Source organism: Sus scrofa, chromosome 1, assembly GCF_000003025.6.
Source record: "Sus scrofa isolate TJ Tabasco breed Duroc chromosome 1, Sscrofa11.1, whole genome shotgun sequence".
NCBI classification, from domain to species: Eukaryota; Metazoa; Chordata; class Mammalia; order Artiodactyla; family Suidae; genus Sus; species Sus scrofa.
Window position 1 is genome coordinate 263,429,447 of NC_010443.5, and position 18,564 is coordinate 263,448,010.

The 18,564-nt window shown below is 40.7% G+C and overlaps 1 protein-coding gene across 1 annotated transcript; it reads right to left on the minus strand.

Moving 5' to 3' along the window:
- LOC110257111 (olfactory receptor 1J4-like) lies at positions 10,359 to 11,285 on the minus strand. Its single transcript, XM_021075877.1, has one exon. The coding sequence runs from the start codon at positions 11,283 to 11,285 to the stop codon at positions 10,359 to 10,361; it is 927 nt and encodes a 308-aa protein (XP_020931536.1).

An 18,564-nucleotide genomic window follows, 5' to 3' on the forward strand; every position in this document is an offset into this window, starting at 1 on the left:
TCTCACTTGGCAAAAACGTTATTATTTCTGAAAAGTATCCACAGAACCAATGACATGTCTCTTTCTCAGGCTGTAGATGAAAAGGTTCAGCATGGGGGTGACCACTGTGTACATCACAGAAGCAATGATGTCTCTGTCATGGGACTGGCCTGATGAGGAGAAAAAGTACACTGCCATCATTGTCCCATAGGATAGAGATATCACAGAGAGGTGGGAGCCACAGGTGGACAAGGCTTTGCAGATCCCTTTAGTAGAGGGGACCCTCTGGATGGAGACCCCAGTGCAGCCATAAGAGACCAGGATGCCACTCAGTGGAAAAGTGACAACTGCAGTCCCTGCAGTGAATATGCCCAGCTCACTGAGAGAGGTGTCTGAGCAGGACAGCTTAAGCAGGGCGGCATAGTCACAGAAGATGTGGGGGATGATGGTGTCAGCACAGAAGGACAGTTGAGCCAGGAGGAGATTGTGGGTCAGGGCACTGGCACAGGAGAAGAGCCAAGATCCATCCAACAGACATAGACACAGCTCCTCCCTCATGATAATGGTGTAGCACAGAAGGTGACAAATACCCAAATACCTGTCATAGGTCATCACTGCAAGAAGTTTATCAATGCAAGTAAAAAATATGAAAAAAACATGTCTGTGTTTCACACCCTGCATAGGGAATGGATTGATCCTGCGTATGCACGTTCATCAGCATCCTAGGGACAGTGACAGATGAAATAGTGATGTCCATGTAGGCCAAGTGTCTGAGGAAGAAGTACGTGGGTGTGTGGATGTGAGGGTCCAGCCTGATAAGCAGGATGATGAGCAGGTTCCCCAGCACCACGGTCAGGTACATGACCAGGAACAAGAAAAAGAACATGCCCTGCTGCTCTGACTGGATGGGGAGCCCCAGGAGGAGGGCTTTGACACACTTCTCTGGTTCTCCATCCTCATGCTATTCCTGCCTCAGCTGGGAATTGGCAAAGGTGGGAAATGTCAATGAACATGCCATAAGATTATAGTTATGGCCTTTGTACCATGAAAATCTTAATTTTAGCTACCTTTCCCTTTACTTCTCTTACTTCTTAGTGAATGAATCAGTCTTCCCAATTCTGGCTCCAATAATATGTCAAACCGTCACATTAAGTCTTTTCCCAAAGAAACCAATGGATATTTATTCTTCATTTGATAGTTATTGAACAACAGCTTTGTCCCATATTGAGTTCAAGACCTGAGAAGTCTCTATGTTCAAGTTTATATCTTTACATTAAGCCAGGTTAAAAACCTCTATAATTTTCTAAGATGAAAATGAGAACAGGGTGCAAGGTAAGAGGTATCAATCATTCATTTCCTCTTAAAAAGGATATGAAAATCATTTGAAGAGAATTACTGAAGCTATGTCACAGGCTTTCGGTATAGTTCACTGCATCCTACTTGTTTTGAGTCCCTTAAAATCCCATTATTAAAAATGTCTGATCCAGGCTTCCAAGCCATAGACAATAGTTCCAGGCACTGCTCCAAGGGTTTTACACATACCTTCAAAATAAATCTTCCCAGTAACCCAAATAAATATTATTATTATCACATTTGACCATAAGAAAACATAAGTATACATTATTTAAATGTGCCAAGATACACAAAATAGGTGCAAGAGGTGGAATCACAACATAGCAAACCATCAAAGTACCTTATTAACTTGGTACTACATTGCAAAGATAAGCATTTTGGACTCAACTAAAAATAAAAATTAGAATTTTAACTGAATGTTAGTAGCTTTGGAAGGCAAGAAGCCAAAACATAGAAACAATCAAAACATCCATCAACAGATGAATGATAAAGAAGATGTGGAGAGAGGACAAGATGGCAGAGGAGTAGGGGGACACGCTTGCCCTCTCCCACAAACACAACAAAAAAAGCACATCTACAGAATAAATGACTCGCACAGAACAGCAATCAATCGCTGGCAGAGGAACCTAAACTCCAATAACGGCAAGAAGTTCGTGACATTACTGGGCAGAACAGGAGAAAAGAGGAGAGTGAGACAAGGTGAATCCGAGCAGGACGGGCACTCCCGAAAGGGAACTGCAGAGGAGAAAGGGATCCCGCACCCTGGAAAGTCACCTACTGGGGGAAAGAGCAAACAAACCAGAGGAATCTCCAGATGCAGAGAAGAGTGTAGCAGTAAGTTGGAGTACAGAAAAGCCGATCAAGAATCCAACGGACCATCTGAACTACGGGCACAGTCACCAAAACTTGAGACGCCTGAGTGGGGGCTGGGCACCGAATCCTGGGCTCCAGAGGTTAGTCCCCAGGAAAGGGCTGGGGGATGCCTGGGTGGGGGCTGGACACCGAGACCTTGCCTCCGAAGGTTAGTCCCCGGGCTGGGGGGGGCGGGGCAGAGTGGAAACTGATTGGGAGGTCTAGAAACCATTTAACGGGGCAGAGACTGCCTGGGAGAATAGAAAACAAAGCTGTCACAGAGGAAGGGAGCAATACTCTAGGGGTGGGGAAGTGGAAAGCCACATCAGAGGGAACCTGGGAGAAGAGCCTGGTCTGCGCCCATGCTGGGGAGGGGAGAGAAGAAGGGGTGGGTCCCCATAGAATACCCCCCATGCCACAGCAAGCTTACAGGCCCACTAGCTAGCTGAAAGCTGTGCTTCCCAGTGCATCCCCTCCCCCCACCCCCACAACCCCCTATGCTCTCACCAGACCTGGGGCTGCCTGCCATCCAGGAGGGCTGGCCTCAACAATTGCCTGAAGCCTACCACCACAGGGGCTGTCCTGCACAGGCCTGCTTGCCCTTTGGAGGGGCTACACTTCCAAAGAGCAGCACCAAACATCACCAGCCCCCGAGAAAAGGCCTGCAGCCCAGAAAAGCTAGAACAAGCTTAGCCAGGCCGTGAATAGATCAGCCTAATTCTGAGACGGTTTTTCTGAGTCAGGTTGCCCCGGGGAGGAGCCTCTTGGGTTTCCAATGGCCCTGCTACCCGCCCAAGCCCCTAGGGGATGCTCTAGTGGATCAGCTGCATAGGACTGCCAGCTCCAGGCAGGACACCCTGCAGCCCAGAAAAGCTTCAACAAGCCTGGCCGAGAGTCGGGAAAAGATGTCAGACGGTTTTTCTGAGGCGGGCTGCCCTGGGGAGGAGCCTCTTGGGTTTCCAGTGGCCCTGTTACCCGCCCAAGCCCCCAGGGGGTGCCCCACTCCCACGAAATAGCTACTCAGCACCACCAGCCCCCTGGAAGAGCCCCTGCAGCCCAGAAAAGCTGCAACAAGCTCGGCCGGACTGTGAAAAGATCCGCCTACATTCTCAGGCTGTCCTTCTGACTTGGGCTGCCCTAGGGAAGAGCCTCTTAGGTTCTCAGTGACCCAGATAGCTGCTACAGCCCCCAGGGGGTACTGCACTCCTGAGGAAAATCTGCCCAACACCCCCAACCACCTGTAAGAACCCCACAGCCTAAAAACACCAGAGCAAGCTCTGCATGACCAAGTGAAATCTGCTACCATCGTGGTGTGGACCTCCCAGTCCTGTCTGCCCTCAGGAAGTCCTCCTTTGCTTCAAAGAGACCCTGTTAGCCCCATCAACACTCCAAAAAAGCCACACTGCCTCAAAAAAAGACTGACCAACAACTTCAGCCCTCAGGAAACATTCCACGGCAGTGACAAGGAAAACACTGCCCAGTCACGGAGAGTACAACTCCCTCAGGAGAAAGAAAACAACAATCAAGATGAAGAAGCTGAGAAACCACCCCCAGTCAAACCAACAGGAGAACTCACCTAAAACAGTCAACAATGAAACAGATCTCTGCAGTCAGACAGACCTGGAGTTCAAAAGAGAAATAGTGAAAATACTGAAGGGATTAAGAGAAGATATGAACAGTAATGCAGATACCCTCAGAAAGGAACTAGAAAATATAAGGAGGAGCCAAGAAAAACTAGAACATTCATTTGCAGAGATGCAAACTGAACTAGGGGCAGTAAAAACCAGAATGAATAATGCAGAAGAACGAATCAGTGATATGGAAGATAGAATAATGGAAATCACTCAATCCTGTCAACAGACAGAAAACCAAATTAAAAAAACATGAAAGCAATATAAGAGACCTATGGGATAATATAAAGCAGGCCAATCTACGCATAATAGGAATTCCAGAAGGAGTAGAAAAAAATAAGGGGATGGAAAATGTATTTGAAGAAATTATCGATGGAAACTTCCCAAATCTAAAGGATACTGGATTCAAGATACAAGAAGCACAGAGGGCTCCAAACAAATTGAACCCAAACAGACCCACACCAAGACACATCATAATAAAAATGGCAAAAGTTAGTGATAAAGAGAGGATCCTAAAGGCAGCAAGAGAAAAGCAAAATGTTACCTACAAGGGAAACCCATAAGAATATCAGCTGATTTCTCTACAGATACCCTACAGGCCAAAAGGGAATGGCAAGAGATATTTAAAGTGCTCAAAGGAAACAATGTGCAACCTAGAATACTCTATCCAGCAAGAATATCATTTAAAATAGAAGGGGAAATAAAAATTTTTTCCACCAAACAAAAACTTAAAGAATACAGCAACACAAAACCCAGGTTAAAGGAAATATTGAAAGGGTTTCTCTAAACCAAAAAGAAAGGAAGGAAAGGGAAGAATAAAGAAAAGAAAAAAAAAAGAAGAAGTGGAAGAAGTAGGACTGAGGAAACCACAATCAGAGAGCAGTCACTCAAATAAGCCAGCATACAGATTTAATCATGAACATGCTTCAAACAAAATAAAATTAAAAAGAAAAAAATAAAAAAGTGTCATCAAAATCATAAAATGTGGGCAAGGGATGTTAGGAAGTAAATAGACCCTTTTTGTTTGTGTGTTTGTATGTTTCTCTTCTTAATTTTAATATAGTAATGAAGTGTTTGAACCTACAGGAACATCAGGCTAAAACACACAATTATGGGAAGGGGTTAGCATACTTAAAAAACAGGGCAACCACAAGCCAAAACCAAATATTGCGTTTGCAAAAAATGAAAAAAAAAACCAAAACACTCAAGCAAAAAATAACAGGAGACCATCGAACCAAAAAAAAAAAAAAAGAAAGAAAGGAAGAATGGAGAACCATAGAATCAACTGGAACATGAGGTTCAAATGGCAATAATCATCTATCAATTATCGCCTTAAGTGTCAATGGAATGAATGCTCCAATCAAAAGACACAGAGTGGCTGAGTGGATAAAAAGGCAAAAACCTTCAATCTGCTACCTACAAGAAACTCACCTTAGCACAAAAGATACATATAGATTGAAGGTGAAAGGGTGGGGAAAAATATTTCACGCCAATAGACATGACAGAAAAGCAGGAGTCACAACACTCATATCAGACACAAGAGACTTTAAAACAAAAGACATAAAGAAAGACAAAGAAGGACACTACTTAATGATTAAGGGATCCATCCAAGGAGAGGATATTACTATCAACAATATATATGCCCCAAATACAGGAGCACCCAGATACATACAACAAATATTAACAGACATAAAGGGAGATATTGATGAGAATACAATCAGAGTAGGAGACATAATACCCCCTCACATCAATGGGCAGATCCTCTAGACAGAAAACCAATAAAGCAACAGAGATCCTAAAGGAAACAATAGAAAAGTTAGACTTAATTGATATCTTCAGGACACTACCTCCAAAAAAGGCAGAATACACATTCTTCACAAATGCTCATGGAACATTCTCAAGAATCGACCACATATGGGGACACAAAGCAAATCTCAATAAATTTAGGAGCGTAGAAATTACCTCAAGTATCTTCTCTGACCACAATGCCATGAAATTAGAAATCAGCCATGGGAAAAGGAAACAGAAAAACCTACTCCATTGAGACTAAACAACATACTACTTAAAACCCAATGGGTCAATGAGGAAATCAAGAAGGAAATCAAAAACTACCTTGAAACAAATGATAATGAAGACACAACCTCTCAAAACCTATGGGATGCTGCGAAAGCAGTGCTCAGAGAGAAATTCATAGACACACAGGCCTTTCTCAAAAAAGAAGAAAGATCCCAAATAGGCAACTTAACCCTCCACCTAAGTGAAATAGAAAAAGAAGAACAAAAAAGGCCTAAAGTCAGCAGAAGGAAGGAAATCATAAAGATCAAAGAAGAAATCAATAAAATAGAGATTCAAAAAACAATAGAGAAAATTAATAAAACCAAGAGCTGGTTCTTTGAAAAGATAAACAAAATTGACAAACCCCTGGCCAGACTCACTAAAAAGAGGAGAGAGAGGACCCAAATAACCAAAATTAGAAATGAAAAAGGAGAAGTCACAACAGAAACTGCAGAAATACAAAAAACCATAAGAGAATACTAGGAACAACTATACGGCAACAAGTTTGACAATCTGGAAGAAATGGACAACTTTCTAGAATCTTACAGCCTGACAAAACTGAATCAAGAAGAAACAGACCAACTGAACAGACCGATCACTAGAAATGAAATTGAAGAGGTCATAAAATCACTCCCTACAAATAAAAATCCAGGACCAGATGGCTTCACAGGTGAATTCTATCAAACATATAAAGAGGAATTGGTGCCCATCCTCCTTAAACTCTTTCAAAAAGTTGAAGAAGAAGGAATACTCCCAAAGACATTCTATGATGCCACCATCACCCTCATTCCAAAACCAGGCAGAGATACCACCAAAAAAGAAAACTATCGCCCAATATCATTGATGAATATAGATGCGAAAAATTCTCAACAAAATCTTAGCCAACCGAATCCAACAACATACCAAAAAAATTATACACCATGACCAGGTAGGGTTCATCCCAGGTTCACAAGGATGGTTCAACATACGCAAATCAATCAGCATCATACACCACATTAACATAAAAGAAGTCAAAAATCATATGATCATCTCAATAGACACAGAAAAAGCATTTGACAAAGTTCAACATCCATTCATGATCAAGACCCTTGCCAAAGTGGGTATAGAGGGAGCATTCCTGAACATAATCAAAGCCATTTATGATAAACCCACAGCAAATATAATACTCCATGGGGAAAAACTGAAAGCCTTCTCACTCAAATCTGGAACAAGACAGGGATGCCCACTCTCACCACTGCTCTTCAACATCGTTTTGGAAGACCTAGCCACAGCAATTAGACAAACCAAAGAAATAAAAGGCATCCATATAGGAAGAGAAGAGATCAAACTGTCACTGTAGGCAGATGACATGATATTGTACATAGAAAACCCTAAGGACTCAACCCCAAAACTCCTTGAACTGATTAATAAATTCAGCAAAATAGCAGGCTATAAGATTAACATTCAGAAGTCAGTTGCAGGAGTTCCCGTCATGGCTCAGTGGTTAACGAATCTGACTAGGAACCTTGAGGTTGCAGGTTCGATCCTTGACCTCCCTCAGTAGGTTAAGGATCCAGCATTGCCATGAGCTGTGGAGTAGGCTGCAGATGCGGCTCGGATCCTGCATTGCTATGGCTGTGGTGTAGGCCAACGGCTACAGCTCCAATTAGACCCCTACCATGGGAACCTCTACATGCCATGGGTGCGGCCCTAGAAAAGACAAAAAAAAAAAAAAAGTCAGTTGCATGTCTGTATACCAGCAATGAAATATTAGAAAAGGAATACAAAAATACAATACCTTTTAAAACTGCACCTCACAAAATCAAACACCTCGGAATACACCTGACCAAGGAGGTAAAGGACCTATATGCTGAGAACTATAAATCTTTAATCAAAGAAATCAAAGAAGATGTAAAGAAATGGAAAGATATTCCATGTTCCTGGATTGGGAAAATAAATATTGTGAAAATGGCCATACTACCCAAAGCAATCTACAGATTCCATGCAAGCCCTATCAAATTACGCAGGACATTTTTCACAGAACTAGAACAAACAATCCAAACATTTGTAGGGAACCACAAAAGACCCAGACTCGCCAAGGCAATCCTGAGAAACAAAAACCAAGCAGGAGGCATAACTCTCCCGACTTCAAGATATACTACAAAGCCACAGTCATCAAAACAGTGTGGTACTGGTATCAAAACAGACAGACAGACCAATGGAACAGAATAGAGAATCTGGAAATAAACCCTGACACCTATGGTCAATTAATCTTTGACAAGGGAGGCAAGAACATAAAATGGGAAAAGGAAAGTCTATTCAGCAAGCATTGCTGGGAAACCTGGACAGCTGCATGCAAAGCAATGAAACTAGAACACACCCTCACACCATGCACAAAAATAAACTCAAAATGGCTGAAAGACTTAAATATACGACAGGACACCATCAAACTCCTAGAAGGGAACATAGGCTAAACACTCTCTGACATCAACATCATGAATATTTTCTCAGGTCAGTCTCCCAAAGCAATAGAAACTAGAGCAAAAATAAACCAATGGGACCTCATCAAACTGACAAGCTTTGGCACAGCAAAGGAAACCCAAAAGAAAACAAAAAGACAACTTACAGAATGGGAGAAAACAGTTTCAAATGATGCAACTGATAAGGGCTTATTCTCTAGAATATATGAGCAACTTATACAACCCAACAGCAAAAAAAACCAATCAATCAATGGAAAAATGGGCAAAAGACCTGAATAGACATTTCTCCAAGGAAGATGTACAGATGGTCAGCAAACACATGAAAAAATGCTCACCATTCCATATTATCAGAGAAATGCAAATCAAAACTCCCATGAGATACCACCTCACACCAGTCAGAATGGCCATCATTAATAAATCCACAAATAACAAGTGCTGGAGGGGCTGTGGAGAAAAGGGAACCCTCCTGCACTGTTGGTGGGAATGTCAACTGGTACATCCACTATCGAGAACAGTTTGGAGATACCTTAGAAATCTATACATAGAACTTCCATATGACCCTGAAATCCCACTCTTGGGCCTCTATCCGGACAAAACTCTACTTAAAAGAGACACATGCACCCGCATGTTCATTGCAGCACTATTCACAATAGCCAGGACATGGAAACAACCCAAATGTCCATCGACAGATGATTGGATTCGGAAGATGTGGTATATATACATAATGGAATACTACTCAGCCATAAAAAAGAATGACATAATGCCATTTGCAGCAACATGGATGGAGCTAGAGAATCTCATACTGAGTGAAATGAGCCAGAAAGACAAAGACAAATACCATATGATATCACTGATAACTGGAATCTAATATCCAGCACAAATGAACATCTCCTCAGAAAAGAAAATCATGGACTTTGAGAAGAGACTTGTGGTTGCCTGATGGGAGGGGGAGGGAGTGGGAGGGATCGGGAGCTTGGGCTTATCAGACACAACCTAGAATAGATTTATAAGGAGATCCTGCTGAATAGCTTTGAGAACTATGTCTAGATACTCAACAGAAGAAAGGGTGGGGGAAAAATTGTAATTGTAATGAATACATGTAAGGATAACCTGATCCCCTTGCTGTTCAGTGGGAAAATAAAAAAAAAATAAGAAGAAGATGTGGTACTTATATTTAATAGAATATTATTCAGCCATATAAAGAATGAAATAATGCCATTTGTAGCAACAAGGATCAAACTAAAAATTATCATACAAAATGAAGTAAACCACATAGATAAAAGCATATATCATATCATATTGCTTACATGTGGTATCCAAAAAAAAAAAAAGACAAAACTGAACTTATACACAAAAAAGAAATGGACCCATAGACATAGAAACAAAATTATGGTTACCAAAAAAGAAAGGGGGAGTACATATAAACAATGCTATATATAAAATAGATACAAACAAGTACAAATTTTATAGAATGTAGAACTATACTAAATATTTTGTAATATAAGGGAAAACAATCTGAACAATATATAAGTATATATTTAAAACTGAATCATTTTGCTCTACACCTGAAACTAATGCATCATTATAAGTCAACTATACTTCAAATTAACTAATTAATCAGTTAAAAAATTTTAAACCAATGCCCAAGAGATGACCACAATAAGAATTAAAATGTATTTACATATAAAATTTTAAACTCTAAAAAAACCAAATTTAATAAGAACATAACTCATAGAAAGAAACAAAATTTAACCACACTCACAAATACACACAAAGAAGTTTGGTTCACTGAAGACCAAAAGTTGAACCTACAATTTGAATAATGTCACATTTAGGGTTATGGAATAATAATAGACAAGAGATATGACTGAAGGGAAAGAGACTGATCCAATAACTGTGACCATTTAAAGGACAATGAGAAAAGTGCTTGATACATGGGTACTCAACAAACAAGTTTATAAGGCTTTTCTAACAGGGGCAGTGATTGAAATAAGAATGTTGTTAGGTGATTCTCACTTTGTGAAAAAAGTTATTTTTTTCTGAAAAGAATCCCCAGAGCCAATGTCATGTCTCTGTTCCTCAGGCTGTAGATGAAAGGGTTCAGCATGGGGGTGACCACTGTGTACATCATGGAAGCAATGATGTGTTTGTCATGGGATTGGCTTGATGAGGAGGAAAAGTACACTGCCATCATTGTCCCATAGAATAGAGACACCACAGAGAGGTGGGAGCCACAGGTGGACAAGGCTTTGCAGATCCCTTTAGTAGAGGGGACCTTCAGGATAGAGACCCCAATGTGGCCATAAGAGAACAAGATGCCACTCAATGGAAAAATGACAACTGCAGCCCCTGTAGTGAATATGACCAGCTCATTGAGAGATGTGTCTGAGCAGGACAGCTTAAGCAGGGCAGCAAGGTCACAGAAGAAGTGGGGGATGATGTTGTCAGCACAGAAGGACAGTTGAGCCAGGAGGAGGGTGTGAGTCAGGGCATTAGCCCAGGAGAGAATCCAGGATCCTGCCAACAGACATAGACACAGCTCCTCCCTCATGATGATGCCATAATGTAGAGGGTAACAAATGGCCACATACCTGTCGTAGGCCATCACTGCGAGAAGAAGGTTATCAATGCAAACAAAAATCATGAAAAAATATGTCTGTGTTATACACTCTGTATAGGTAATAGATTGATCCTGAGTCTGCATGTTCACGAGCATTTTTGGGACAGTGACAGATGAAAAGGAGACATCCGTGAGGGCCAGGTGGCTGAGGAAGAAGTACATGGGGGTGTGGAGGCGAGGGTCAAGCCTGATGAGCAGGATGATGAGTAGGTTCCCCAGCACTGTGGTCAGGTACATGCCCAGGAACATGGCAAAAAACAAGCCCTGATGCTCTGGCTGGATGGGGAGACCCAGGAGGAGGAACTTATATACGTGGCTCTGGTTCTCTGTCATCATGTTCCTCTCCTGTCTTCTGGGAAAGGAAGTGATTTGGAGTATCAGAGACATTGAATTCATGATTGTGGCCACCACACTTGTTCTCTCACCTTCTCATGGAGAAAAACTATCTGCCTTTCTTTTATCACCTACTGTCGCCAAAGCCAGTGATTCACCTTCAACACTCAAAATGACTACTTTCAATGAAAACCAGAGCAAGTTCTTCCTTTTATCTTGTCAATCAATCATGTTTCTTACACTAAGCTACTACTTGGATAGAAGAATAAATACAACATACATGACCTCTTCCATCAGGAGTCTAACACTCAAGGGCACACCGGACCATGGCCTAACTAAATGAACCTGAAGCCAGATTCTCTGTGTTATGATTTTGGTCACGACAATTTCATGCTATAGGACATGGCATGCTAAATCTCTGTTAGCCTCATGTGGCCCCTCTATGACAATGTGAGGATGCCAATATTACACCTTCATAGATTTTTAAATAAGGATTCTAATTCATGAGGTATTAACATCCAAGAACACTTTCCTGCATAAAATAAACACCAAAAATTTCACAGATGATTTTTATGAGAGGATCTGTATCCCCCCAAAATCTGTATCAAGTTCAGGAATTTAACAAACAATATTATGAGGTGGTTACCATAAAGGACCAAGAATCTGACCTAAAATTTATGTTAACTTATCTGAGCTTGCACTTTTTTTTTTTTTTGGCTTTCATCTTTTCAGGGCTGCACCTGCAGCATATAAATGTTCCTAGGCTAGTGATCTAATTGGATCTACAGCTGCCAGACTATGCCACAACTATAGCAATGCTATATCTGAGCCACCCCTGTGACCTAGACCACAGCTCATGGCAATACCAGATCCTAAACCCACTGAACGAGGCCAAGGATCAAACCTGCAACCTCCTTGTTCCTGGTCAGATTTATTTCCACTGTGCCACAATGGGAACCCCTCTATCACATTCTTAAGGTGAGTTCTGAGTTCATATCCTATTACTGGGGTAAGTTCTATGCTCAAACATGTCTTAATGCATGTTTATCTTCTTGCCAAGAAAGAAGCCTTACTTCAGTGCGTGGACCTCCATCTATCTCCATCTGCATCTGATCCTCCAAGTTGGCTCAGATCTGGATATTCATCATTAGGAAGACACCTGAGATCTGAGATGTGGTCTGAGAGCTAAGAGATACTAGGGATTGGGGTGTCTCTTAGAAGTCAGTTTCCTGATTGACCAGCACTATATCCCAATATTGATCTTCACATTGATAATAATGGAAAGTTAATGAACACAATGGCAGACAAATACATTTTTCTATGATTGCCTCACTGAACTTTTCAAGAGCCCCAGGAGGGATCATATTAAAACTTCACTTTGGGGAGTTCCCATTGCAGCTCAGCAGGTTAAGAATCCAACTAGTATCCATGACAATACCAGTTTGTACCTTGGCCTCGCTCAGTCAGTTAAGGATCCAGCATTGCCATGAGCTATGGTGTATGTTGCAGATAGGGCTCAGAGCCAGTGTTGCTGTGGCTGTGGTGTAGGCCAGCAGCTGCAGCTCTGATTTGACCCCTAGCCTGGGAACTGCCATATGCTACAAGTGCAGCCCTTAAAATTAAAAATTAAAACAACTTAACATACTCAGACTGAGTAGGAAATGAGCATGATCTTACAGTTGGTAACAGCTGTAGTCACGTTTCTCTCCCATGCTTTTAAATATATACTGCAATCTTTGCTTCTATGACTGTACTTTTCCTCCTGCTGTTTAATTGGACAAACAGGCAGAACCTCAAGAAGAAATGTTTCATGATTTGAAGGAGTCCTACTACTCAGATAACTGTCCACTCTTATATTCCTGCAGATGTTTAGTTTGCCAATGGCTTTCATATGCCTTCAATATCATTCAATCCAACATCTTTATTTCTCTCTGGGAAGCAGAGAACAGTGTTTTTTCCCTGCATTTTACCATAAGTAGTGAAATTGCTTAAATAATCTCACATAATTATTGCATAGTGGAACCTGGTCTCAAACTTTGATTTTCTGATGATTTTTCAGTACAGAGAATCTGCCCATTTCTTTTTATGAGGGGTAGAGAGGCTAACGTGAAATGTTAAAAGTGAAAATTTAATGTTAAAACATGCCTGGGAGAGGAAACTATATTAACACTATGAAAGATTCTGTCAGGAGATATTTGCTTCTGACCAGGGAGCTGCTAGGGGTTATTAACTGACTCAGTTCACAGGAAACAAGGAAGAACCAGGAATTTCACCCTCCTGCCAAAACAGACTTCTCACTAAAAGCTGATAGGTCTGATTTAGCCAGGATCTCACAGATCTCCTGCAGGAGAACCAGAGCTCCTAATGACACCCAGGAGATGCAATGGGAACAGAAAGGAAAAATTCAGACATGAAATTTTGATTCCATCAGCACCCTGTACAAAGAGGTTTCTGGGAAAATGCTCAATAGTGAATAGATGATGTGTGACCTAGAAGTGGGGTGTTGAGAGAGATTATGAATGAGCTCATTTTCCTAGCTTCATACCAAATACTGTCCCCTGCATAATCAGGACATGGAGAGTCAGCGATTTGGGTCTCCTTGAGGCTACAATTTGCTAAGTGCTAATGATGTGCCTGGCTTCTTCAGCACCTTACAGACATGATATGTCAGCAATTAGCATGATCACATGGAAGAGCACTGGATGCTGAGAATCACCGTGGCCAATCCCAAGCAACCAAGCTATTACATGGGGAATGATGAAATCTGAGTGTCAAAGTACATGATTCCAGAAATGAGCATTTCATTTCTAAATGAACTGACCAAAACTGAAGTAGAGTGTCAAAAATATTGGGCTTCCAGGGGCCCTTCTGGAGGAGTCAAATCACAGGAAAATGGATGCCAATAGCTCTGCAAAGTCCATTTCCTGTGGAGCTGCCTGTGTATCTTCTGGTCTCAGGCAGGTGGAGGATAAAAAAAATGAGATAATGTCCCCCCCCCCAATAACACACAGATATTTATTTCTTCTCTGTGAAGGAAGTCAAGGTATGGGTTTGTTACCCAAAATTATTCATGCACCATCACAGGCACACACTTGCCAAATGGAGATTTACAGATATCTCTGGCATATACTCTCACTAGATAAATATAGTCAGGGTGTGAGTCAGCTTCATACAAAGCTATGCAAAACTCACAAACAAAATACCCATGTACAACACAGCTACACACACAGAACTGTCAAGCATCCTAGACCACAGGCATTGTCAATACAAGAAGTAATTCATATTTGAATCACAAGCAGTGCACAAGGTCTTACACAGAGCACACATGCAGCAGATGCAAGTAGAATAAGCACAGGCTGGGGAAATGTCCAGGCTTATGTGATCTCTGTATATCCTAGTGTGTGTCATTCAGTGTCTTTGTCAGTTACACACACACACACACACACACACACATAGACTCATACAACACAACACACACACAAATACACCTAATCTCTCTGACTGTCACACACACACTTACACATAGACACAGATGCCCAACTAGGGAGGTTTCTTGTCTCATTCTGAGCTATACCTGTGCTCTCTGAGTTCAAATACCTCCTGCTTCATTCTGTTACCTGAATCCTCACTTTCTGTCCAGGAGACCCAGGGTCCAAAGATAAAGAGCAAACCTCAGTTGCCTGAGTATCTGTATAGACTCTCCTGTCAGTTCTCCAGCTTCAAAAAGATACAGAAGAAGATCTCCTTTTCTCCATCTTAAAGAGACCCTGGAGGGAATCCACCCCAGTCAACAACCAGATAAGCAGTCCACTGGGGCAACTGCCCAACTCCCTCCTGGCCTCACAGGAAGGAGGATCATTAGGTTCCTCAGGGGCTGAGCTGCACCTGGATTCACAGGAGAGAGGGTCCCTGATATGAGTGGTACCATGGGCTTATAGTCAAGTCTCTGATGAGAAGCATGAGTTCCCCCATTGCCCATGGCTGTCATGAGTACAGCTTCTCCCAAGGGTGGTATATGGCACAGGGAGTGGAAGGTCTTCTGCAGGTTTCCAAAAGTTGACACAGGATTTCATTAGAACACAAAGCCCCTTAAAATGTTCATGTCTCTCCACTCCACTGGAGGTTTGGTAGGGTACGTCTATGTCTTGTTCAGGAGAAAGGGGATTGAATATAAAACTCTGAAATAAAAATCTGGGTTCTTCCCCAACTAAGAGAGCATACTTGAGAAATTTATCCAAGGCCCTCAGACTGTTCCTTGAAAATAGTAATGATAATCATACCCTTTGTGTGAGTTTGAAGGATGCTTTCATGAGCACATAATGAAAGCTTACTAAATGTTAAGGTTTATTGTCAATGTTCTTGCATCACTAGAGATCAGGTATGGCTCACAACAGGCAATTGTGACTGGAAACGTTGAATGAATTCATCACCTCATCATCCTCTCATTCCCTTAAATAATCTTTAAAATACAAGGAGAAATAAAAATTTTTTCAAACTACCAAAAGATAAAAGAATACAACAATACAAAACCCAGGCTAAAAGAAATACTGAAAGGGCTTATCTAAACCAAAAAGAAAGGAAGGAAAGAAAGGGAAGAAAAAGGAAAAAAAAAGAAAAAGAAAAAAAAGAAGAGGAAGAACTAGGATTGACGAAACCACAATCAGAGAGCAGTCACTCAAATAAGCCAGCATACAGATTCAATCATGAACATGTTTTAAACAAAATAAAATTAAAAAGAAAAACAAAGAGAGTCATCAAAATCATAAAATGTGGGAAAGGGATGTTAGGAAAAAAATAGACCTTTTTTGGTTTGCTTGTTTGTTTCTCTTCTAAATTTTAATATAGGAAAGAAGTGTTTGAACCTACAGGACCATCAGGCTAAAACACACAATTATAGGAAGGGGTGAGCATACTTAAAAAACACGGCAACCACAAGTCAAAACCAAACATTGCATTTGCAAAAAATCAAAAAAAAAAACACTCAAACAGATAATAATCGGAGACCATCCAACCAAAAAAAGAAACGAAGAATGGAGAAACATACAATCAACTGGAACACGAGGTTCAAAACGGCAATAAATAATCATCTATCAAATATCACCTAAAATGTCAATGGAAATAATGCTCCAATCAAAAGACAAAGAGTGGCTGAGTGGATAAAAAGTCAAAAGCCTTCAATATGCTGCCTACAGGAAACTCACCTTAGGACAAAGGATATATATAGATTAAAAGTGAAGGGGTGGGAAAAAATATTTTATGCCAATAGATTTGACAGGAAAGCAGGAGTTGCAACACTCATATCAGAAACAAGAGACTTTAAAACAAAAGACATCAAGAAAGACAAAGAAGGACACTACTTAATGATTAAGGGATCCATCCAAGGAGAGGATGTTACTATCATCAACATATATGCCCCAAATACAGGAGCACCCAGATCCATACACCAAATATTAACAGACATAAAGGGAGAAATTGATGGGAATGCAGTTATACTAGGAGACTTTAATACCCCCCTAACACACATGGACAGATCCTCTAGAGAGAAAACCAATAAAGCAACAGAGATCCTAAAGGAAACAATAGAAAACTAAGACTTAATTGACATCTTCAGGACACTACATCCAAAAATATCGGAATACACATTCTTCGCAAGTGCACATGGAACATTCTCAAGAATCGACCACATATTGGGACACAAAGCTAACCTCAACAAATTGAGGAGCATAGAAATTATCTCAAGTATCTCCTCTGACCACAACGCCATGAAATTACAAGTAAACCATGGGAAAAGAAATGAGAAAAAACCTACTACATGGAGACTAAACAACATGCTACTAAAAAACAAATGGGTCAATGAGGAAATCAAGAAGGAAATTAAAAAAGACATTGAAACAGATGATAATGAAGACACAACCTCTCAAAATCTATGGGATGCTGCGAAAGCAGTGCTCAGAGGAAAATTTATAGCCATACAGGCCTTCCTCAAAAAAGAAGAAAGATCCCAAATTGACAACTTAACCCTCCACCTAAACGAATTAGAAAAAGAAGAACAAAAAAGTCCTAAAGTCAGAAGAAGGAAGGAAATTATAAAGATCAAAGAAGAAATCCATAAAATAGAGACTCAAAAAACAGTAGAGAAAATCAATAAAACCAAGAGCTGGTTCTTTTATAAGGTAAGCAAAATTGACAAACCCCTGGCCAGACTCACTAAAAAGAGGAGAGAAAGAACCTAAATAAACAAAATTATAAGTGAAAAAGGAGAAATCACAACAGAAACTGCAGAAATACAAAAAACCATAAGAGAATACTATGAATAACTATATGGCAACAAGTTTAACAATCTGGAAGAAATGGACAAGTTTCTGGAATCTTAGATCCTGCCAAAACTGAATCAAAAAGAAACAGACCAACTGAACAGACCGATCACTAGAAATGAAATTGAAGAAGTCATAAAAACCCTCCCTGCAAATAAAAGTCCAGGACCAGATGTCTTCACAGGTGAATTCTATCAAACATATAAAGAGGAATTGGTGCCCATCCTCCTTAAACTCTCTCAAAAGGTTGAAGAAGAAGGAATACTCCCAAAGACATTCTATGATGCCACCATCACCCTCATTCCAAAACCAGACAGAGATACCACCAAAAAAGAAAACTATCGGCCAATATCATTGATGAATATAGATGCAAAAATTCTCAACAAAATCTTAGTCAAATCCAACAACATATGAAAAATATCATACACCATGACCAGGTAGGCTTCATCCCAGGTTCACAAGGATGGTTCAGCATACGCATGTCAATCAACGTCATAAACCACAATAACAAAAGAAATGTCAAAAATCATATGATCATCTCAATACATGCAGGAAAAGCATTGGACAAAGTCCAACATCCATTCATGATCAAGACCCTCGCCAAAGTGGGTATAGAGGGAGCATTCCTGAACATAATCAGAGCCATTTATGATAAACCCACAGAAAATATAATACTCAGTGGGGAAAAACTGAAAGCCTTCTTACTCAAGTCTGGAATAAGACAGGGATGCCCACTCTCATCACTGCTATTCAACATAGTTTTGGAAGTCCTAGACACAGCAATTAGACAAACCAAAGAAATAAAAGGCATCCATATAGGAAGAGAAGAGATCAAACTGTGACTGTATGCAGATGATATGATACTGTACATAGTAAACCATAAGGACTCAACTTGAACTGATCAACAAATTCAGCAAAGTAGCAGGATATAAGATTAACATTCAGAGGTCAGTTGCATTTCTGTATAC

What these genes read in the sequence shown, in the direction of transcription:
- LOC110257111 (XM_021075877.1), bottom strand. Translation starts at nt 11,285, where the DNA reads ATGATGACAGAGAACCAGAGCCACGTATATAAGTTCCTCCTCCTGGGT.